This window comes from Acanthaster planci, linkage group LG01, assembly GCF_054643075.1.
Source record: "Acanthaster planci isolate LZ-2023a linkage group LG01, COTS_SCS, whole genome shotgun sequence".
Taxonomy (NCBI): domain Eukaryota; kingdom Metazoa; phylum Echinodermata; class Asteroidea; order Valvatida; family Acanthasteridae; genus Acanthaster; species Acanthaster planci.
This window is the reverse complement of record NC_141777.1, coordinates 15,369,424-15,392,446: the sequence shown is the minus strand read 5'-3', so window position 1 is coordinate 15,392,446 and position 23,023 is coordinate 15,369,424. Positions and strand designations below refer to the sequence as shown.

Genomic DNA, 23,023 nt, shown 5'->3' with positions numbered 1-23,023 from the left:
ATATAAACATATCCATAATTTTGGCTTCTCTTCGGACTAGTCTTTCTATGGCAGAAAAAGGAATAGTAAAACATCACAGGGGACTAAATTCCCATCTGAATCCTAGCTGGAACCAACTTTAGGGCTTGAAGCACCCCTTTGTTACCCTATTCAGAGCCTCCAAGGTGAAATAGATGCTGCTGCAGGACTGAGCTAGGGACAGATACTGCTGAGAGACAGTCTCAACCTCTGCCATGACCACGTCTGTCTCCTCCACCTTGCGAGTCACTTCGGCTGCCTCTTTCTTCAGTGTCTCCAGGGTGGTGATGATACTACAAGATGATGAGCCAAGGAGAGAAATTACAACCAAAGACTTGGTCAATGCCTTCAATGTCACAATGTTTACACACCACAATTTCTCTCAAGTCTTGTAAACCTGCATTGCTTGAGTGAAAGAATATACATCATAACTCCTCGGGACCGGCTGAATGGGAAAATATTGGTCATCTTTATACTGTAACTCGAATATGCATACTTTGTATTAACATCTTTTCAAACATGCAACTTGACTCCTTCTCATCTGATTCCAGTTAGCCTCCATAAAGTTCTTTCACAGCAATAACGGTGGATGGCAATCCATACCACAAACTGTACACGAATGCTACCAATGCCACCAAACTAAAAAACAAAGCAACACAAAATGTTGTCCTGATGATTAGAAAGGCCAAAGAGAACTTTCACTTACAGTACAATTACTGATTTGAAACATGTACCTATTACGGATTAGTTGGGCCAGTAAATGCAGATGATACGGCTATTACATAGTGACATGCTAGGTAACTGAACTCCTGATACTGAAATAAAGCAGGAATACCAACACTAAGCAAATATAGCTGACCAAAACAAACTAGCAATGAAGTGATTGTAGTACCTGTCATCGTCCAGTATACGTCCCTTAGTGTCATTCAGAGCTTGCAGCAAGGATTTCTCCAGCTGGCGCAGACGTAGGTTGAATTCACCTAGAAAATATCAAAGTAATCAAAGCCCAACAGATCCACACTGATTTCTACAGGAACTCTGGAAGGTATCAAGCTACTGGTTAAGACTTCTGCGGATGAAGACTACTGCAGGTGAAAACTCCTCCACTGCATCATCAATTGGCTGTTTGGGCTGATTTCCGTTTGTCTAACGGATGCCATCAAATAAACTATTGGCAAATGTAGCTGATACATGCTAGCTTTCTGAATACTTGTCAGACAGCAAAACTGATGTTTGGCTGGGATTATAGCTTAAGACCACAAAAAACGATAAGTTACACTTTTATTAGCAAAGCGATTCACTTCCATTCAAAGCATTTTTAAGACAAGTCTGTCTTGTCGGGCAACTCAATACGTTGAAGAAAGCAATCTAGAAAAACAATGCTATCAGAACAGAACCCAACTGCGATTGAAACAAGAATGAATCTATTGAGAGAATGGATTATGTACCTTGGAGCTTGAGAAGATCAGATCGTTTCTCATCAACATCAGGGCGTTCAGCTTTTAACACCTGTCACAGGGGATCAGAAACCACCATCAATGACTAGATCTCTTGTTTAAACATGAATTACAGACACCAAAGAAATGATTCACAACAAATTATTTGTAGGAATTAAAATTTACATAAATATATGACTTTAAATGTAAAACTATGGCAAATTGAAAACATTTGGAACGAATTCACTGAAGTTATTGGATAATGGAAATGTTACTGCTTGAAACTCAAAGTAATAAGAATTCAGCTTTGAAAAACAATTTGGCAAATTGAATTGAAAACCTGTTCAGGAAAGGTATTTTTACTGTGTAGTAAGGCAGCATCAATATCATTGAAATTGAATTCAAATTAGTTTTGTTTGGTAGTAATTTGCATTACTTCATCACTCTTTGAAATTAAAGAATGTGACCTAAAACTATTGAATCATATGCCAGATGTAACAAGGACAGGAGACAATTGGACCCCAACACTTCTAAATGACCACAAGAAGTACTGAAAACAAAAGGAAGCCCCACATATTTCACTGTCTGATAACTGGTATCTACATTATGTCTGCTTTGAAGATTTAGTGTGCATAACAATGTGTATCAGCAGCATACCTGATTTAGACACTGGCTCTGCAGACTGCTCCTAGTAACAGTGAAATTGACAAAGGTTACTCTGGAGCAGATGTCTGGCGAAAACTCCACCTAGACAGATAAAATAAACCAAACCAAACAAGAGAACAAAAATGACTCCTTGGGTTATAGTCTTGAAATCTGTCTTTTTTTCTCCTTGGGACAAGAGAAATTACAAACCCATCACAAACATCTGCCACCATCCACATGAGAACTTTTCTAAGCAATAAAAGACATCAGCAACTTGGTGCTGTTTTCTTACTAGCATAATGTTAATTCTGAAAGCAATCTGACTTTGATGTTAATAATAAAGATTTTGAAATCCACTTCATTGGAAATATAAACTGCTGTGTAGCATACCTGAAGACCAAAGTTTTTGAGTAAACTTTCTACACTGACAGAGCCTACCTGTAACGCCTTTTAAATCAGCTGGGTTCAAATCTGATTGTAGAAAAAACTCCAGTGACAGTATACAGCACTTGTATAGTATACATTTTTCCAATTTTAACACAAACATGAGGCAATATCTGTAAACCACTCTTCAATGAATTGAAATTTTCAACGCGAGTCCACTAGAATTTTAATAGAAAGCTTTGCTGTGCACAGTCAAGCTTCTCCACTTGTTTTTCCTACTTACGGTTGGGTCCCTCGTAGACAGGAAGATCATGAAGGCTGGTGATAAATCAATGTCCTGATCTCCCAAACTGATGAGCACACGACCTCCAGTACGACGCACTTCACGGTTCAGCACAGGGTTCAAGATAGGATCATAGTTCTCAACATCCTGGCCAAAAAATCACCCAAACCAAACAAGAACAAAACCTGAGATTTACAAAAGTATTAAAGCAAACTTGTGGCTTGATTAGCAGCAAACTCTTGACATAGAAAGTAAACTCCAGTCTCCAAAGATTTCTAGACAAACTACTGTCATGTGAGAAATATGTATCTTTAACATGATGCCTTCCAGTAGATACAATGTAAAATACATCTGTCCATGAAAGGGTCACAGGGGGAGGGGGTACAGCAAAGAGACATGGCAGTAGATGTCTTCTGTTTTCCTCCATAAAGCAGTATCCACTGTATGAATACAAACCTGTACAAGAAGTGGGTTGCCAAATCGAAGAGCACTCTCCAGATTCTTGCGGAATGCATCATCCAGGAAACTAGGAAAGATCACCCCAAATCCAGATAATTTCAACATTCTGTCATTTCTTTATGGTTCATAGCTCACTGTGTTTTCCAAAGAAGCAAATAATACATACATAGCTGCTTGGAACAAAACATTAGTGCATTAAAGTATCTGCCAAGTGCACCTTCCAACCACACTCACAGTGTGGGGATGCAGCAAGTACAAGACATTATGTGCATAGCAATACAACATGACATTGAGAATGTTCCATGGTTCACTCTCTGTGCCAAGAGGGCCAACTAGCTTGAACAATGAGTGCCATCATGTAGTGATCTCTTTCTGAAGTTAGTTGGGTTCTTCACATTCTGAGGAGAGCACAATGTCTGTAATGTTAACTTAATTACATCAGCTCTTTCCATGATTCAACTCATTCCAAGAAGAGATTACCACTGCACATAGCTTGTACTGTACCTAGCTTGTGTAAAACAGAATTTCATTACCAAAAAAAGATGGATTTTCATATTCATTTCTCCACATGATGGACCAAAAATGTGCAGGTATCATCAAACCTGACTTTTGTAATGAACTTCTCACAATCGAAGCCTTCACAAAAGATTGAATGAAAATCCAACTAACTCTGAGCACTTACTCAAACTGACAAGAATATCTCTGGTGAGGTTTATGAGATGTGCAAAACTCTAGGATTTATCAGGTACAAAACTTAAAGGGCTCAAGCTTTACTTTACTCAAAATCCAAGACACAAGTTCATGAGCTACACAATTCTACCAAATGAGACCAGAAATTGGACAGGCTTGAGGTAAACCCACCTGGTCTTGGTAATCTTCTTGTCTTTGTATTCATTGAGTATAAACTCTGTGGCTTGACCTGAGGGGTCAATGATGAGTGGGTACCGGTTATAGCGGTTCAGCATGATGGCATTCTCAGTGCACAGGTCATCAGAGGGTAAGGCATTGGCTTGCCAGCGAAGGCGCTCATCAGCATTAGACAAATACTGTGGTAAAAACATAATTAATCAATCTTAGAAATTCAGCTTTGGAGAAAAGTAAAATCAGAAGACTAGAAATGCATACATATTTACAGTTCCTTGTAATTCCATTACTGCATGTTTGACTTGTCTTTTGGTGGAATGAACTTGTTACATATGATTCTTTTACTGACCCCCAACAAGCTTTCATGCCGTAATCTTATAAACATCTTTTAGGCAACAAAGAGAAAGAAATAAACTCTTTTTCTCCACCACAATCAACAACTTATGTCAACAAAAAAAACTGTCATTTAAAAGAGAAAGCTATATTTGAAATGGAACAGTGACTTTTGAAAAATGTAAAGAGAGTCAGAGCTGCATGCTATCTACAACGTTTCAGTCTTAGATTCTGCAAAGTATGAAGATTTAGTGATCATGGTTGGTGATCAGACAGTCATGAAAACTGCTACAAGGACAGTCAAGGCCTACCTCCACACGGGCAATGTCAGATCTGTACTTGATGCAAGCTGCTTGGAGGTGAGATGCCCAGCTGTTGAAGAGATTCTGCCTCATCTGCTGGTCAAAGTAGCCGGCGTAAGCCATGAAGGCAGAGGACAGGAGCACATCACCCAGGATGGTGGCCATCTGTGCCTTGAAGGACTCGCTGCCTGTCTCCCATCGCTCACGCTCATGGGACAGGCTCCTCAGGAGGGCTGTGCTGCGGTTCACCTGGTAATGAGATGAGAAAGTGTGTGCTTTGTATTGGACAAAACTTTTACTGGTTCCTTGAAATACATTGCTAGATAATCTGACAGTGTTGTAGTCGAGTCCAAAGTCTGTCTGCCACAATATGCACCGACTCTTCATCACTACATGCTCCAGGTCACATCTGATGACTTCAGTGTTGCAAGGACTTTCCCTCGTGTCTCCTACTCTATCTCACCTTGATTTCTACAGCCTCTAGATCACTCTTGATTGCCTGTGCCTGGCTGATGAGCTGGGCGTACTCCTCTTTGTAGCCAGCAATGCTATGCTCCAAATCAGCAATCAGCTTGTTGACCTGTTCCTGCTTGATCTTGTTCTTATTGGCCTCTTTCTCCAGACGATCCAGCTCATTGCGCAGAGGCTCCACACGATGAAGCATGTCGGCATAGCTGATCTGTTGACAATATGAAAAGAGATGGCAAATGCCAAACAGATGATGTCAAAGTCATTCTGTAAAGCCATATTGCAAAACGTTATTCCCTGTATCAACGTTCCCACCATCATGCTGAAACGTTGAATTCACGATGAGTAGGGGAAATGTACATGTACCTGCTCTGTCAGGTTGAAGATAGATTTGTTGTTACATAGACCCTGCTGCATTAAAGGTTTCTTTCCAAATTATATCCTTTGGATTGGAACTACCAAATGGCATGAATCAAAATTACACAAAAAATTTGGAAAAACTAAAGCAAACAGAATTACACCAATTTTAAGTAGATTTTCAAATAGAAAACTTCATGGGCTTCACAAAATTCTATCCTACATGCATCTTCCTTTAGATGCCAAAACAAATGCCAAATGCTGGACTCCAAGAAGGGTGGCACATCACCTGAGCAATGGCCCACTTGACCATGGGGCCACAGGCCAAGCTGGCTCGGTTCATCTTCTCAAAGTTATAGTCAGGATTGGACAAGTACTTCTTCATCATCTTGTCACGGGTCTCCTCACTACATAAAACACACACCAAGGCATCAGGCTATTTTCAAAAACAGCTGCAAGTGGAAATGCAAATCAGTTCATCAAGAGACCTAATACACTACTCTGAAGACCTGTCAAGAATGTACACATTTACAGGTTCTACTCTACACATGGGCAAATCTGGCAGGTCAAAATAAAGTTGTTTTATGTAATTGTAGAATTCTTTTTAGGCATCATTCAAGATTTGTTTATTTTCCCCTAAACAGATTTATCAACTCACACTAATACCAGCAAGCATTTGTCGAGCCTTCATGCTTTTTTGCAACATTTATCAGACAAGGTGGACTACGTACAGTCCAGAACTGAATGGAATGGAGATCAAAGACTGGGGAATGTGATGGACTCACGAGATGTTCTCTGTGTTGAAGTTCACAATGGTACTGATGAAATTATCCCTGATGATGATACCCCGGATGGCCTTCCAGTCAGATGTGTTCTCTCCAAGGAGGAGGCAGATGGACTCCAAGGCCAGCTTGACAAGGGGTGGGGGGTTGCCCATGGACCGGATCTCCACCAGATTCTGTTTCTTGATGCCCTTCACAGCTGATCAACATAAAACATTCATCGGCAGGTGTCAAAGAAAGCACTTTTTCATGTATACCCCCACTTCCCGTGAACTGGGTCTAATAGCTTGCAGCAAAGATTGTATCGCGCCGCACAGCGGCGCAAGATGGAGAACTTCACCATGAATACGTGTAAAATGTTGTAATTGCCTTGACTCCATTTGAGCAAGCGACACGCCTGTGTAGTGGACATTAATGCACAGACGCAGGCACCGCACCAGGCACGCACACCTGGTGTGCTTGTGTGTGCCTGTGCATTTACGTCCACTGTGCAGGTGTATGGCTTGCTTGCATGGCACCTACGGCGATTACACCTTTTTGGCAGAATTCCCCATTTTGCAGAGTGGCACAGTTCCCAATCTTGCTGAGTGGCAGCGTGGAGAGCACACTAAGCACTGTTCAGCAGTCCAGCCATTGAGGTCATGTAGGCTGTCCACACTGCCTCCAGAAAACTAGCAACGCTTGACAAGTGAGCATTATCCATACCTGCTTGGGCGTCACGTACTGCTGGTTCCACCTTGGCCAAGTCAGCCATGACAGCTTCTCGCTTCTCTCCAATCTCAGCGGTCTGTACAGTCAAGGCAGCCTGGATCTCTTGGGATGTCACCTTCTTCTTCTCTGCTTCCTGTTGGTCTTTCACCTTGAGACGACCAAGAAATTAATCCTGATCAGTAAAAACCTCACTCGCTTTTGGCTGGACAGAATGATAAAGATTTCATTCTTGTCAAATCTTTGTCGCGTAAATAACTTACCCAGGATTATATCTCAGACTGTTTAAAGTCAGTATGATATTTTCAGTGATATATTTTAAAAGAGTTGAAACAGAAATTGAATTGTCTAGATGCATGATAATGCTTGCTTTTCAGTGATAACTGCTGGTCTTTTGTTTCTCTGTTCTTCATTTAATTTTTACATTTCTATTCAGAGGCACTAGTCAGTTCGTCGGGTTCACCACAAAGTGACGTTATCGTAGATAGTTGCAGCACCACAAAGTCACATATCGTGTGTACAAAGTCTATGGACGGTACGGTACGTCACTTCCTGGTGCACCAAAACTATCCTATACGTCACTTCGTGGTGAACCTGACGAGTTATGCCCAGGCAGATTTGTTTCCTAACAAATCCTCAATTTCACAAGATTTCTTTTTTTACTACACATTATTGATTTCCAACTGAGCTGTCTGACTAGAAGAGTAAAGACTGCATTCACGCTTCAAATTGGGCTCAACATGCCCAAGTGTCTACAACAAAACCTACTCTACAAGACAGCAGTTAAGTCAAGAAAATTCTTCTTTATGAATACATTATATGTTTTTCTATAGGTCATTACTCTGTGAAATAATCATGACCGAAGTAGTTGGCTGTCAACAAGTGCTCCACTGGATTGTGTCTGGACTCACCATCTGCTTGAGTTTGGCATTGGCAGCAGCATTCTTGGCTTCCAACTCTTGGCTTTTGCGAGCCAGGGACTTTTGTAGTTCCTCCACCTGCTCCACTGTCTCCTTGATCTTCTGCAAGCCCACGTTGAGATGAAGCTGTTGCTCTTCCAGGTCTGACCGCTTCTCTTGGTACAACTTCACCTGCAGGAGACAGGTAAAGAGAAACAAAAACCATGGGAAATGCTATCATTTTGCACTTCAATAACTAAATAAGTATGTAAATAAATGGATAATTGTTTCTGGGATGGTGCAATTTCTTTGGCATTACAGCCAAAGATCTCATATAAATTTTCAAATGTCATTAGCTCTGAAAACTTTTACAATTCTAAAAGATTTTTCAAGAAAAACACACCCATAACAGAAAGTGGATGAGTCTCCTCAATGGGATAAACACTGCATATCAGAGCTTGAGTATAATCAAACAAATGCATGCGACAAAATCAAAAAGTGTCAGGTGGTATCTGACTCTTGTGACAGACGCAATGTCACTATGGAGGACTGGATATGTGACCGTATAAACCAACAAAGTCACTGTGCCTTTGATGTGACACAAGCATTAAGTATCTCACGTAGTGATGGATGAAGTCTAGGTAGTGTCTGGGTGTTATGGCCATGACCCGTCCACCTCGTTTCTGCACTCTCTCATTGGCCTGATGCAACGTCTGATGTACATAGACATAGGCATTGACGATGGCTTCTCTGTGGGTTGGTGTGCTGGGGACCCCTTCGTAGGCAAGTGGCAGAGTGGTTGGTGGGCAATACTGTAATCAATCATAACACACTACAATCATCAGTCCTGATCCAAAACTTCTCAGGTTGATGCCATGATGTCAGTAATTAAAAGCTATTTGAGAAGATTGACGTTGACTAAGCCAAAATATATTAGTAGACCCGGAGCAGGTTGTCTCTTTAGATGCTTTGTTCTGAACTTTAAAATGTGTAACAGTAGCAAGAACGACGGCACAAAGACCCAAGTTGCATTTCTTAGACAGCATACTATAATGAATTTCTGAAATTTGTTATTAAGTAATCAAATGAAGCATCCCCATAATAATCAAAGACAATGCTTCAAAACGTATATCATGATCAAGATGTGAGATTTCATATTTTGAAGTATGTATCTTCTTGCATATTACAAACTACATGATATCCTGAATTCCACAGCAAGCAATGTACACTACTCAAAAAAAGTTAAGGACCACTTTTTCTTAACCTGTCATTTCTTCCCAAGCTAGTTCTTTCATTGTTTGTCTAGATAGAGTTTTCATTGGAATAAAAATTAAAACAAAATTTCAAAACATCAAACGCACATTGTCAGCAGTAAAATATCTCTTATAAAAAAGTATACACAAAATAAAAAGTGGTCCTTAACTTTTTTTTGAGTAGTGTACAGTTACAGGCATGCAAAAGCATTCCAAACCAAGAGACTAGAACTATACTTGCTGGGAAGAATTGTCACTTTGTAACTACTTTCACGAATCTGTAATGAGGCTGACTCTGTGGTTCACTCAAACTTCACTAGACTTGGATGTACCTTTAAGATGTATCCATATATAAGGAGTACAAGACAATGGAAGACTCATGGAAGACTTTGACTTACATCTGACTTGTCTAGGTCTATCTTGCTGGTGAATTCTTTGCCAACCTGGTACAAGGCATGAGTAGACCAGTCACCAAACCAGTTCAGCACACACCTAGCATATAAACAGGACAGTAAGGTTATACAAAAATGTACATAATGGGCTCTTAATGTACAGCTTGAATAAAAGCATGATCCCACGTGTAAAACAAGAACTCATCTGTCCTATTACGATGAAGTTGCCAACCTAGTCAATGACAATTGCCAGTACAGCCTCTCTTCCATCTCAGCCATACAGACAGCTGATTATTCATTTACAAAATCTTTATTTCAATACTGAACAAAAACACTATAAATCAAAGCCAGGTTACTGGTCCTGTTACAGACAACATACAGAGTGCAAGACAAATAGCATGATTAAAATATGTGGTTCAAACAGTAGAAATATAAATCAAACAGCAAACAGATGTAAAAACAGTTACATCACATAAATACCAGTCACCCTAACCAGCAGACACTCCATACAAAGGAAAAAGATTTAAAAGTGGCTATGCCGCTGATTTACTGCTCACTTCCTCCAAAAACAAGTCAACTTTTTATGCCATGTGGTCAATCACAGTTACCAATCACTGCTGGCCACACACAGGCTGGTGCATGTGCTGTGACAACCTTCAGCACACTATGAAGTACTGAGGGAACCAGACAATAACTGACCTGTTGAAGAGAGCAGGGGAAGTTGCTGCCCTGTCCTTCAGTCCTTCAGATGATGGGTTCATGGTGAAGACCACGTGAAGATTACGCATCACCTATGAGGAATATTCCATTGGAAAGTCCAGCAGATAAAATAACCTCATTGGACTGCTTTCAACGTAGCACTGGGCAAGTTCTATATTTCTTGACTGCGGTATAGCTGAAGCTCAGTCTACATGCCGAAGTATCGTAAACCTGAACTGCAAATAGGATGGGGGGGTCTTGACATTTTTTTCCTGATATCGCTGAAGTGCTCTTTTTTCAGGAGATGAACCTTTAGGCAATCTTTAGAGTAACTCTTTGCGATCATTTTGACACCAATTTTGTGCAAATCAAACATACCGTTGTTGCGCAGCACCCATTTTTCTGAGATGGATCAGCCAAAAAAGTGTACTTTTTCCAATGAATTTCAAATGACCGTAGCAACAAAACCATACGTCAAACTTCACATTTGCAATAAAGAATGCCTTAAAATGTGTGACAAGTTTTTAAAAATCGAGCGTGGCACAGCCGAGCTCTTTGCGGGGTGGAATCCCCCCCTGACTGTTCGATGGGCCAAAATAACCTCTTATTGAGGGTTCGATAGGTTGCCCAAATGAGGTCGTGTCAAGACAGTGACACTTTGCTTAAGATATTTTTGAAGCCACAGTTAATACTGGAGCATGTTGACGTAGGTTGTGGTATACACACACTCTGAGCAGTGGCTGGGTCCTGGGGACAATATCTTCTGTTAAGAAAGCCTGAACTGACATGGTGGGACACAAGTTTGTCCCTACAACATCTATATTTCAACATGTGAAGTCCCAGTAATCTGGTCAACTACCATTATGTGATGGTGGTCTTATTCTTATTATCTTAAGAACATTTACTGAACTTAAGGTGCTTTGCATTTAACTCTACCTGGCTGGTCCATGGGCTCACTGTACTTGGGCATTGTATTGCTAAGATTAGTCATCATACATACAGAGACAAGAATGGAACATGTTCTACTGCAATATTAAGTACGTGTATAATGCACTTGGTTATTTTCAACTCAATGCATACAAAAGAGATGTTAACAATCCACTCTCGTCCACTGTTTACAGTAAGGAACGCCAACCAACTTGTGGCATGGTCAAAAACAGATACAGATCTGATTCATTTGGAATGCTAGTTGAGGTCACGATACCCAGGCAGCAACAAATAAATCCATGAATGAAGCTGTTTTGGCTCTTCCTACCTCATGAGTGAACCACTTGTAGAGTTCCTCACTGGAATCCAGCATGTTACCCTTTCTCTGTGCTCCTTCCTTGCACTGTGTCATCAATGTGGTGTACTCATCACCCTCAAAGAGTCCCGGCACCTGGGCAGTGATAAACAAATGGTGAGTCACACCAAGTTGCCACATGCTCCATCAGCGATATGACGCATGGCACACAATACACTGATAAGCTAAGCTTTTTAAGTTAGGACTGATTTTTCTCACTCATTTCTTTAGCAATTATTGATTGCAGTAATAGGAAGCACAGGCTGTTTGTTCACCCCAGGAATATTTGGGGTATTATTTATAACACACAGGCATCTTACATCTATCTATAACGCTGGCAAACATCCCAGGGGAAACATCACTCCAACTTGTCAAGAGAAGAAAATGAGAAGCAGTTACAGTTTTAGATGTGGGAGGAAAATCCCAGAGGAATATTCTGGGTAAAACCTACGGAATCAGGTAGGGACTAAAAATCCAATCCACATGCGGACTGAGCCAGGATTCGCACCCAGACCGCAGAGGTGGAAGACGAGGAAAGAACCACCGTACCAACCTGACTCCCCTACATGTAACTAAGCAAGATGGTCCACGCAAGGTAATTTATGCAGCGAATTGTACATGAGAAATTTTTATCTAATGCATTGAAAAGAGTGTAAACAGTCATTTATTTAGATGAATTCGTGTTTGTACAAGGCCAAAGAAATAACAATATACACATGGTGCTTTTCATCACAGAAAACTATGAACAATGCTCAGATGAATCATACACGTTTGTTCAGTGGTAAAGAATTTTGGAGTGCTTCGGGGCTTTCCCCCAAATAGTGCACCGACATACGTACCTCTCCATTGGCCAGCAGTGTGTTCATGCGTTCCAGGAAGCTAGAGTCTAACACATTGGATTCGTCCATGACAAAGCAGATCTTCTCATCCTACAATGTGCAATCAGATCACATAGCCATGTCAAGTTATATGTACATGTACATTTATCCAAACCATGAGTGTAGAAAGTGAATTTACTGACATACTATTTAAAGCTACTCAGCAAAAGAACAAACTTCTCCACATCACTTTCATCTGTAACAAGCCCAAGTTTGTTTTTTTTTCATAATACTAATGCACCAGGTGGGTCAACCTTTGCTTCGACAGTGACCTTGGAACAGAAACACCTGCAGGGTGCACTTTTTATAAATGCCATTGGTGGCAAGAAATATACAAATGAAGACCCCAAGTGTGCATACCTTGCAGCCTGCTCGCCGAAGGACACCTCTCAGATCTTCATCAAAGTCATCTGCTGTGTACTTGTTGTGAACCTAATCAAACGTAAGGATGCATGACAACCAGTTTACAATCACTGCTCTAGATCCAATCGCTGCAGTCATTCTGCAGGCCGTCCAGTATATTTCTAACACAAGTCATTTATTGCACAACAAATCAATCCATATTTGTGATCAAGATTTCCGATTTGTACAATATTCAAAAACAAATCCAATTCCTCTAAGTTCTGCAAAGCCTAGGAGAGCTATATCAAATGCACGAACCACTTCAAATATATCAATGTAGGAAATATCACAGCTTTACGTGAAATCTGGAAGAAAGTTTTCCTAGCTGCATTTCAATAATTTAGGGTCTAGAATTACTACATTTAAAACGCATTTGTACAAATAATGTAAATATGTATTAAAGTGTAAATGTGAAGTATGATAGGAAATAAAAAGTTGCGACGTACCTTGACTTGTACAATACTGAGACCGTTCATCCAAGCCACGAAGCGAGACAGAGTAGTCTTACCAGCACCACTCACTCCAATCAGCAACAAGTGACCCTATCGACAAAAATATAAGGATTAAAGAAAATGACCATGCGCGGGACAGCGAACATTTAACAATGTATTACAGAGGTTTACCTCTTCCATCATGTACAAAGTTGAAGATCAATTGCCTTCCAGTGACAAACAAGATTTGTCGACTGTTGTGACGAAGGACATAGTTTTTTGTCTATACCAGAGAGGTGCACAGTTCTCAGTCCACATCATAAACAATGATCTTCAAACCAAGACAGGCTTGCTTGCTTACCTGTGGTTGTCTGAAGATACGATCGATTCTCAGCACATGATCTAGGACTTCATTGAACAACACCAAGGGTACGTCCAGTTCTTCCTCATAGAACACCTGCGGGTAGAAATGCAGAGTTCAAGACATATCAGTCCTCTATTTTCCCAAGGGGGTAATTGCAAGGTCAGTGTGCTTTATGGAAAACATCATACGGTATTCACCCTACCCCCTAGGGTGTATGTAAAATCATTTAGGGCTGTTAGGGCTAGCATTCATACAAGGGTAGAGAATGTATCCCGTTAAAAATTATGTGTGTGGTTATGCATGTTTGTACAAATATGCTAGCCAGTTGATGCCACACCACCAATGTGCTGCTGAGTCAGATGGCTATTCGCGTTGCTGTTTGATAGGCCTTAACAATAACAAAAAATAAATAAAGAATAATCCTCAAAGAGAATGTGAAAACAATTGATGGGGTGAAATCTGACAAGTATGGTACTCACAATGGAGAAGTATACAACACTGTAAACAATACTGAGTGTATCCTTGTGATTTTTCTAATACGCTTCACATGGTATAAAGATGTAAAACAGTGCCCCAGTTAAACTTCATCTTTTATTCCTTGCTTTCTAAATCAATAACATGCACAGGTTGTAGACCTTTTCAAAGTGATTCCAAACTTGGAGTCTCTCCAGTTGAATCCAGCTACACCAAAGAAACACAATACAGTGAGCTGTGCCTAACCTTGAGCCTAGCTTTGACATAATCCCTCAGCTCTTCTTGCTCCACTGGGATGTAGTCCTTGGACAGCCAGTTGCTGAAGAGAATGGGCCTCTTCAGTGCCTCACCCTTGTTGATGTTGGGGAAGTGCTTGGTGGCGATCGCGTCGACGTTCTCGTCAGTCCACTGGCGTTCCTCATCTTCAACAAGCCTGGAATGGATCCATCAATTAATCAAGGATTTTGTGAACTCGTTTTTACAGAGTCTGTGAACAACATAAAACTTTCAATACAGAGAACAGGTGCCAGCCACTTCTGAAATGAAGACTAATGATGAGAAAAATGAGAAAACTTAAGACATTCTTCTGGCTGATTTACAATATAACATTATCCAATGATAAAACCTGAAACAATACAAAACCAGACATGGAGCAACATCCAATCTTCTAACCCCTCCCTCACGAACAGAGAGAACAAATGTTAGAAGAAACTGAAGATACCTGTCTTGGAAGAGACGCAGTGCCTCATGGGCCCAGATGCGCACCAGACCTTCCACAGACAAGTTCTCTAGAGGGCGCAATGCTTCTACTATACCACGCACCCAACGAGTCATCTCACGAGGGCTGTAGATGTAATGTGGCTGCATGTCCTGGGTGAAGCGTTCCTATTTGGTGCGATAAGGCAAAGAAAGGGGCAGGATTTTATCAATGTTTTTGCGTTACACCTGCAGCAAAGATAGTAGTTAGCTTACAGATACACAGCCCATGGAGTAGAAAGCATTCCACATGTAATTGCACAAGCATAAACACTGGACTGGTAATCTTTAATATGTCAATCAATCTGTTTCAAACAGGATTATATCTTGATAACACTTCTGTTAGGCTAAGTAATCTTTCTGTTTCACATCCTAATGAAGGCAAAACATGGATTCTCCCCTTTATAGATTAGCACGTCAACTGTGACTTGAACGCTAAAGATGCAAATGCTAAAAACATAGATTTCAGTGCCAGGTGACTGTCTACATGATAAATCTTCACGGCTAGTAAAGATAAACAACCAAACTCTATCAAATTACAGATCTATGGTTCTGTATACAGTCAACAAATATACTGCAGCATGTTAAGTCAATCCCTGGCTACTATGCCCCCTCCAGAACAACACGAGCACTGGTGGAAATGTGTCACTTCAGGTTGCCTCCAGTGACATAAGTAAAAAAACCATACAGAGGTAAGTTATGTAGTAGATTTATGGGGACATTTTCCTGCTGTGCATTTCCTGGGGTAATCCAAAGATGAATGCATCTCAAAGCACATCTAAACATTCTGCAGTGGGTCCACTCTGCATGACAAGAGTTCTCCTTACTTGCGACATTGAGTAGAACTCCACCATGGCGTTAGTGAGTGGCTCGGCATAGGTGCGTAGGCTAGGGATGAGTCGCAGCATGGCACGGTTGAATGTCCCATAGATCTGGGCCAAGGAGGCTGGACCTGGGTAGTCTACGTACACCACTGGAACGTGGCGCAGGAATCTAGACACAAAGTCACACATTTAATACATCTCACTGTCACCAAGAGTGGAAGTATGTTTGCTTGCTCATGAAAATATGTAATAAGTAACAGGGAAACCTTCTTCCCAAAGACTCAAGACAAATGCTCTAAGACACGGCCTTTCCAATAAGGTTTTTGTGTACATGAATACATTGATCCCAGCTTAAAAAACTTCCCACCAGTCCGTCTCTGCTTCATGACTATGGGGGGTGCTTCTAGTCAGTGCAGATACATGCACTGGTTGGCATCACTTGGGTTGACTGGCATAGATCCCCACATGGGTTGCCATTCTCACTTGGGACCTACCTGTGTGAGAGTGGCTTTCTACCGGGGTCAGTGGGAGGGTTGCAGGCCCCCACGAACTGGATCCGCTCAAAGGTGATCCACATCTGGTCAGACGTGCGGTAGAAGCCACCGTGCTCCAGCATTTGACGCAGGAAAGAGATTACCCGCTGTGTGCCTGCAGGTGAAAAGCAAGACAACTCATGCTACAAGGCAATCCTCTGACCCTACAACCAGACTCCTGAAATTGTTCAACTGACAACAAGCCAAAACTTGTTGGTCATAATGGTGAGCATCCTAGGAGGCTATCATGAGCCAATTTCATTTCTGTGGTAAACAGAAACAATTCAAAGTGTGGAGCACCTTATTGAATATTCTGCATTAACTTCTATGAGGTAGTTCTGAGCTGAAGATGCTCCATTATTTTGGCCTGAGACTGACTGGCAATAATACTCATGCTACAGCAGGTGATGCTAATGTTGTCTATAATGAACACTAGATTATCCCAGGACTTGGATGTGATCCTCACACATATGATTGGATGTCTTACCGTATTTGTCCATGTCTGGCAGATTGATTTCATCACAGAAGACCACAAGCCACTTGTTGAGTTGGATGGGGGACAAGACGATCCCACTCGGTGTCCGCTTGTATTCGCAGTAGTGATCCAATGTCTTCAACATCAGCTCTGGGGTGGTAGCACTGGAGAAGTTCAGACCAACAACCTGTAAAAAAGCCCACAAAAAAGAAGGTAAAAAAATCACAGCAAGGCCACTTTATTTTCTCTGATTTTCAACCTGATCTTTCAGTTTTGTGTGATATGTTCACACATCAGGTATCTCGCACTATTTGAATGCACAAAAGCTTTACTGGCGCCTATTCCAGTGATACAAAACTCTTGCCCTCCGAGGATGCGTTAACGCACAGCCTCTCATGCAACCTTTTGGAGCTGGGTTCGAGTATTGCTTTAATTTTTGTTCAATTTCAGACAGGTGAAACATGACATTACTGACTACGCACAGTAAAGACAATGAATGATTGGTCTGTGTTATCAACTGTTACATTGGAAGGGAACCTGTCTCTCAACTACTTGGAACATATTATGGGTAATACTACCCTGCATGTGCAAGCTAGGAATGAAAATTGCCATCTCTGGATGCAGTGTTTAGATGTCATGTTCTTATGTGGGAAAGTTTCTTAGCGAATACCTCACATTACATGTGCACCTTTGCCCAGTAGGAAGAACAGAAGTATTTCTGAATGATATCTCAAGAGAATGAGTGAAAGGAATTCTTGAAGTTGGGGAATGAAAAATTTCTAAGAGTTTGTAAGGAAAACGAGGGCAAACTAAGTAGTAGCTACACGGAATTCAATTGTGCTAATGAGTCCTCATTCATTAACGGCCCCAGGGTGGAGAAATGCAATCAGAAAAAAAGTCTTGGCCAAGAAAAATGTAAACTCCATGACACTACTTGGGTTTGAACAAGCACAGCGCCATACGTCATCCACCATAATTATTCCAAATGAAATTCATTCCAAATGCAATGCGTGACTACTGACCTCCATGTCTGGCAGGGCTCGGAGGGCACTGAACAGCGTCATGGTTTTGCCACTACCTGGTGGCCCACAGAGCACCATGGGCTTGTGCTCAGCTAGCCAGGTGTACAGTAACGCTTCGTGCCGCACGGTGTCCAGGGTCGGCACCACCACGTCAGGGGAGGCCACCTTGTGTGTTTCCACTTCAATCTGGGGCACCTTGTTCTGCCAAGGACTCCAGTCACCGGTGATGCTGACCTGAGGGGACGTGGGAGGAGTCAAAATAAGCCAATGGGTGTTTGGTTTTGATGCTACTTCATTTCAGCAGGCAAAAAGACAACAGTTGGATTGAAACACGCTGCAACTGTTGCTAAATTCTGTTGTGGTAAATATGTTACCAACAACTGTTTCAAAATTTTGTGGGTAACTCGACCACTATAAAAAACAACTTATCTGATCCAATTTTAAGTTGCATTAAACTCTGATGAAAATGAATGCTAGTCGGAGAACTTTTAAGCATTTAGTGAAGATCCAACCTCATAATCAATGATAGCCTGTTGTGAAGCAGGAGGCAGCGGGATGGTGGTGATACTACGAATGAAATCTCCCATGTCATGACGAGCCTTCATCTTACTGTCACCAGTGAAGGACCACAGAATGGAGTAGATCATGTAGTTGGTAATGTACTTCTCCATTTGTTCCCGCTGTGATGGAAGGCAGATATAAAAAACCCTTATTGAAATGAAGAGAGTCAATGCATACAAATGGCATTAAGACAACAACTTGTGCAAGCCCAAGTGATGGTTACATTTATTCTAAACAGCTAAAATTCAGGAAAAGCCAAAAGCCAACACACCCTGTTAAAAAAAATTCTGGACACCTTCCAATCATATTTTTACTGGTATTGACAAGAAAACAAAATCTGGGTACAAAAGGAAAAAGGTAATGCAATTTTGACCCCAAGATATTCCAGAGTTTACCTTGCAATAAATCTAGCTCATTTGGCCAATGATAAGATCATAACCTTTAAAGCTACAATATCTCAACATTAAACACCTTCAGAGTAAATAAAGACAACAGGTCAGCTTCCAAGGCTATACTCTCCATCATTACTGTACCTGCATTGGGAAGTCATGATGGGTGTTGTTGTATTGCAGAATGTTGCGAACTCCCTGGTTCAGCATTGAGAAGAGTGAGCCTAGGGCTCTCAGTCTGGTGAAGTCCATGATGTGCTCCTGGGTGAAGGCATACTCCAAGGTACGGATGACCAAAGCGTCGGAGGTGAAGTGTGGGGCCAGGATGTTAGCACAGTCAGTCTGGATCTAAATTATGGACATGGTAGTGAAAACGAAAAGCAAGCATAGATTCAATTAGTAGAAATGCATTCAATTTATTTTTGATTGACAGGAAAAGAGGCTAAGTAGCCAGGATGTCCCAGACACAGCAGGATGTTTCATATCAAACTGCCTTGTAGGACACGGCCCTAGTCAGGGACACGGTATAGATTCCAAGACTTAGACTTGGCCAAGATTCAAAGAACTAACCTCAGACATGTGTAAAATGGCATCCATTGACTTGTTAGACTCGGCACAAAATAGAAAAATGCAGATACATGCCCCAAAATTACCAATCCTGAAATGTGCTAGTGTTGGCTTTTCTGAAGAGAAGTCGTTGCCTTTCACTGGCTTAGAAGATATCCAACAATTCAAGTAAACTCTTCACTCATATCCAACACAGTGCTCTTAAAGTTCACAGCACCATCTAGTTCACACAGTGTAAAGCCCCGGCTAGCTGATGTACACCAGTACCAACCTGCATGAGGGGGGATATTATCCCATCCTTGTCCTTGTCAGTACCCTTGCTCAGCTCCTTGGTGGGGACCAGGTCCTCAGACTCCTCCAGAGGAATATGGCGCATGCGGGCCAGGAAGCTCTCACAGACAAGCTCCGTACTGAGCACATCCTCGCTAAACCATACCATGCCACAGCGGCTGACGGTAGCCAAGGTGGCAAAGCGCAGGTCCTGCACTTCAAACATGATGCGCACCTGCATTTTGGGTTGACCAAAAATAGGACACATCACAGATTCTCCTGACGGTAATCTTGTAAGCAGTGAAGCAACAGTTTGTGGGGAATCCACTTCTGTGAAGATCAACTGCATCTTGTTGGCAAGTCTCTCCAACCGCAAAATGTCTTGCTTGAAACAATTTTTCAGAAGATTGACAGGTTTTACTTGCATTTTTTCAAAGGCATGCCAGGACAGAATAAACAAAGTTATATTTGGAAAAGTACTATTACATGAGAATTCATACATGACTATGTCACTTGAATACATGAAAATTACATTGTAAACAAAGTTGCTCCAGCTTTGAAAATGTATCGTTTGTATGTGTAATTTCCCAGTACTGCATGAAAAGACTACGAGGTTTGGCCAGTAGTCTTGGTATTCTGTCCTATTTACTCAGATGGGAAGGAGACAAAGTTGTAGCTTACATTGTGAGGTAAGCTCAGACGTTCTCCATTGGGCAAGGTCAGCAGCTTGTTGTCGTCTAGCACGCTGTTCAGGTTCTCCACCCACTCTGGGTCCACATCACCGTCAAAGATAATCCACTGTCTCTTGTTGATCTCACCTCGGACGTTGTCTATGATCCTGCCGAGAACCAAGGAGGGTGTGATTGGTTCGGGGTAGAATTATGGGAGGAAACAAACGGCTCCTGGTGGCCATCACGGAAATTATGCCCAATAAAGAGTATTCTCAATGAAGCTAAGATATGGCTAACTGGTTTTTCACATTGATTCAGGGAAGACCCATGCAAGTGACCTCACACTTTTTCTGCCCTTAGTTGAAGTGCACCCTCACTGGCAAAGGAGAAACAGACTGGTGGGGAGCTTATGTATGTGCTCGGTGCACACGCAAAGGCTATACATATCAACATGATTTGGTTATATGCACTCCATGTGGCCCAAGCTGAAAATGAATAGACCTGCGCACTAACGCAGTGAGTGCCCACCAAAGGACCATCATGTCCATGTAAAAGCACACCCTCTCATGTTCACGCCCGGAGCAGATAGGAATGCCAGGAGCAGGCTGCAATAGCAGTGTTTTTAGCTGGCTGTTTTATTAAGTAGAACTAAGATCTCCCTCTCAGCTGGGCTTAGATAAGACAATAAATTAGCATGGTTTTTCTGCAATACTCAGCCACTGAAAATGTGGTTAGTTGTGGGTTTATCTCATAAAGTCCTGCAAGTCTTGCCCTGAATCATGTGTCATGGCACTAGTGACTTAAAGTCAGGGGAATTCCAACTTACTTTCTGAGGATGTGTGTGAAGAGGCCGTCAGTCCATTCTCTGGTGTTGGGATCCAGATTACCATACAGGTCTTCTTTGGACATTGCCTGACAAGACAACAAACAGCATCGATCAGTATCACTCAATAATAATGTCAATGTATTATGAACTGTAGGCATGACCATTAGGTAGATCTGTGGAAAACGCTCCTTTGTGCATCATGAAGACGTTACTCTGGTTTAGAAACACTATTTACATTTCATACGGGCAGGCAGAGTTTGTGAAATTAACCCTTGGCTGACAACATCTCTGGCCTCCCAGCACATGGCTCATCCAATTTGTGTTCAAAAGGGTTTATTTCATTTGGTATTAAGTGACAGTATTACTACTTCAGCGTCTTAACACAGCTGGATGAGACTTTTGTAAGTACTTTGCTTTGGCACTGCGGCCTGCCATGATTTACCAATAACTGGAAGGCAACAAAATCGACGGTGATGTAGCAAGAAACGTCTTTACATCACTTTGATTGCACTTGAGACTTGTGAAGACTATTATCCCTACTGCATCATGCAAGGTACAGACCATGTGTGTGAGGTAAAGAGGTAACATAGTTGGAACTGATGTTAAAACACAACGACCATGTCACTCACTTGTGAATTAAGACACCTCTAACCCTACATAGTACTATGAATTACTAGTTGTAGTAAAATGTAGTATTCAGTCCTGTCGCTTGTAAGAGGACATGACCTTATTGTTCTCTGAAGCCTTAAGATACAATAGATAAGACAATGCACCATACAGTGCTGTGGCACTATGAATGCATGGCTTTATTGTTCTCTGTACGAGTAACAATGGAAGGAACCTAGCCAGAAGTAGTAATCTGTAGCGTTAGGTCCTTCAGGCTCAGACTATTACTTGGTATTTTGTAGTGCTGTGTAGTGTAAGCCAAACAATCTGCTTGGTGGTTAGGGTTAATCGAAATGTGAAAAAGTGGGGATTGAAAAAACACTCTCTTTTTCAAAATTATTCCACTATCCATCCAAGAACACAAGACAAACTGGAGCAAATCCAAAATCCTCACAAGCATCAAGCATTGGCATCCACACTGCATCAGAGAAGCCATCGATATCATCAAGAACAACACAGTACCACAGGACATCGCTCCTGACGACGGAGAGAGCATACTCTCTGAAACGTTGAGTACCACCTGTTCTTTTCAGAACCCCACATACTAAAAAAAAATATATCCATGGTGCTACCGCAAACCTATCTAGTTTACTTACTATCCATCTGTTTAAAAACAAGTGTCTACTGGAACAGCACTTATGGTTGCATAAATCCCTTGAGGATAAATGCCAAGTAAGGCTTTCACCTCTGGTATGTTTGCCACACTGCATCACAGCAGCAAACAAAGCCGTATTTTAGTGATGGTGGGGCAGTATATTACCTTGGGGTCAATGACATGAGCAACTCCTTCCATCCCCTCCAGTCTCTCTAGGGCCTTGAGTAATGCCTTCCAAGCCATACTCTTACCACTGCCGCTAGGACCAACCATCATCAAGCCGTGGTTCAAGTTGGAGATTTGGTAGAGCTGCAGCACCTGTGGAGAGAGGGGAGAGGATTTCACCAACATCTCCATAATGCGCCACTGCTTTGAACTCTTCAAAAACCAGAGACAAAATGTCATTTCACAATCTGCTCCGAGCGGAACAAAAGAGGGCGTTTTCTGGTACTCACCACAAAGGCGCACCATGAGACGTGCAAATATATGCGTGTTTGACGCGAAGCACGCTGAGTACGCCTAACTAACTTATTCCGGCATGTATGGTCTTTGCGTACATGCAGAACACGTGCAAGAACCTGTTTGTAACCACATGTGTTTCTTTCACCGATTGGGGGTGCACTTCAGCTTGGGGCCGATACCGAAACTGATCTACTTTGAAGCTCACAACTGGAAGGTGTGAACTTGTGAAACAATCCATTTACATACATTGCATCAAAAATATGTAAAATCACGATGTCATCTATTCTATCACG

The 23,023-nt window shown here is 41.7% G+C and overlaps 1 protein-coding gene across 2 annotated transcripts in view; it reads right to left on the bottom strand.

The window, feature by feature from the left end:
* The window catches only part of dync1h1 (dynein cytoplasmic 1 heavy chain 1), a 76,048-nt gene that overhangs the window by 17,364 nt on the left and 35,661 nt on the right, over positions 1 to 23,023 (bottom strand). For both annotated transcript variants that reach the window (XM_087141705.1, XM_087141708.1), the window contains exons 38-70: positions 22,434 to 22,586; positions 21,008 to 21,093; positions 20,192 to 20,348; positions 19,512 to 19,745; positions 18,818 to 19,021; positions 18,236 to 18,403; positions 17,724 to 17,957; positions 16,714 to 16,888; positions 16,188 to 16,341; positions 15,697 to 15,862; positions 14,835 to 14,998; positions 14,360 to 14,546; positions 13,637 to 13,732; positions 13,291 to 13,386; positions 12,803 to 12,874; positions 12,404 to 12,493; positions 11,538 to 11,660; positions 10,283 to 10,374; positions 9,590 to 9,683; positions 8,559 to 8,750; positions 7,951 to 8,130; positions 7,037 to 7,190; positions 6,335 to 6,530; positions 5,839 to 5,956; positions 5,188 to 5,403; positions 4,734 to 4,973; positions 4,087 to 4,271; positions 3,223 to 3,292; positions 2,767 to 2,913; positions 2,112 to 2,201; positions 1,467 to 1,527; positions 911 to 998; positions 146 to 311 (exon numbers count right to left, since the gene is read on the bottom strand). In XM_087141705.1, the coding sequence (XP_086997831.1) occupies positions 146 to 311; positions 911 to 998; positions 1,467 to 1,527; positions 2,112 to 2,201; positions 2,767 to 2,913; positions 3,223 to 3,292; positions 4,087 to 4,271; positions 4,734 to 4,973; positions 5,188 to 5,403; positions 5,839 to 5,956; positions 6,335 to 6,530; positions 7,037 to 7,190; positions 7,951 to 8,130; positions 8,559 to 8,750; positions 9,590 to 9,683; positions 10,283 to 10,374; positions 11,538 to 11,660; positions 12,404 to 12,493; positions 12,803 to 12,874; positions 13,291 to 13,386; positions 13,637 to 13,732; positions 14,360 to 14,546; positions 14,835 to 14,998; positions 15,697 to 15,862; positions 16,188 to 16,341; positions 16,714 to 16,888; positions 17,724 to 17,957; positions 18,236 to 18,403; positions 18,818 to 19,021; positions 19,512 to 19,745; positions 20,192 to 20,348; positions 21,008 to 21,093; positions 22,434 to 22,586 (4,848 nt within the window). The remainder of the gene's footprint in view (positions 1 to 145; positions 312 to 910; positions 999 to 1,466; positions 1,528 to 2,111; positions 2,202 to 2,766; positions 2,914 to 3,222; positions 3,293 to 4,086; positions 4,272 to 4,733; positions 4,974 to 5,187; positions 5,404 to 5,838; positions 5,957 to 6,334; positions 6,531 to 7,036; positions 7,191 to 7,950; positions 8,131 to 8,558; positions 8,751 to 9,589; positions 9,684 to 10,282; positions 10,375 to 11,537; positions 11,661 to 12,403; positions 12,494 to 12,802; positions 12,875 to 13,290; positions 13,387 to 13,636; positions 13,733 to 14,359; positions 14,547 to 14,834; positions 14,999 to 15,696; positions 15,863 to 16,187; positions 16,342 to 16,713; positions 16,889 to 17,723; positions 17,958 to 18,235; positions 18,404 to 18,817; positions 19,022 to 19,511; positions 19,746 to 20,191; positions 20,349 to 21,007; positions 21,094 to 22,433; positions 22,587 to 23,023) is intronic.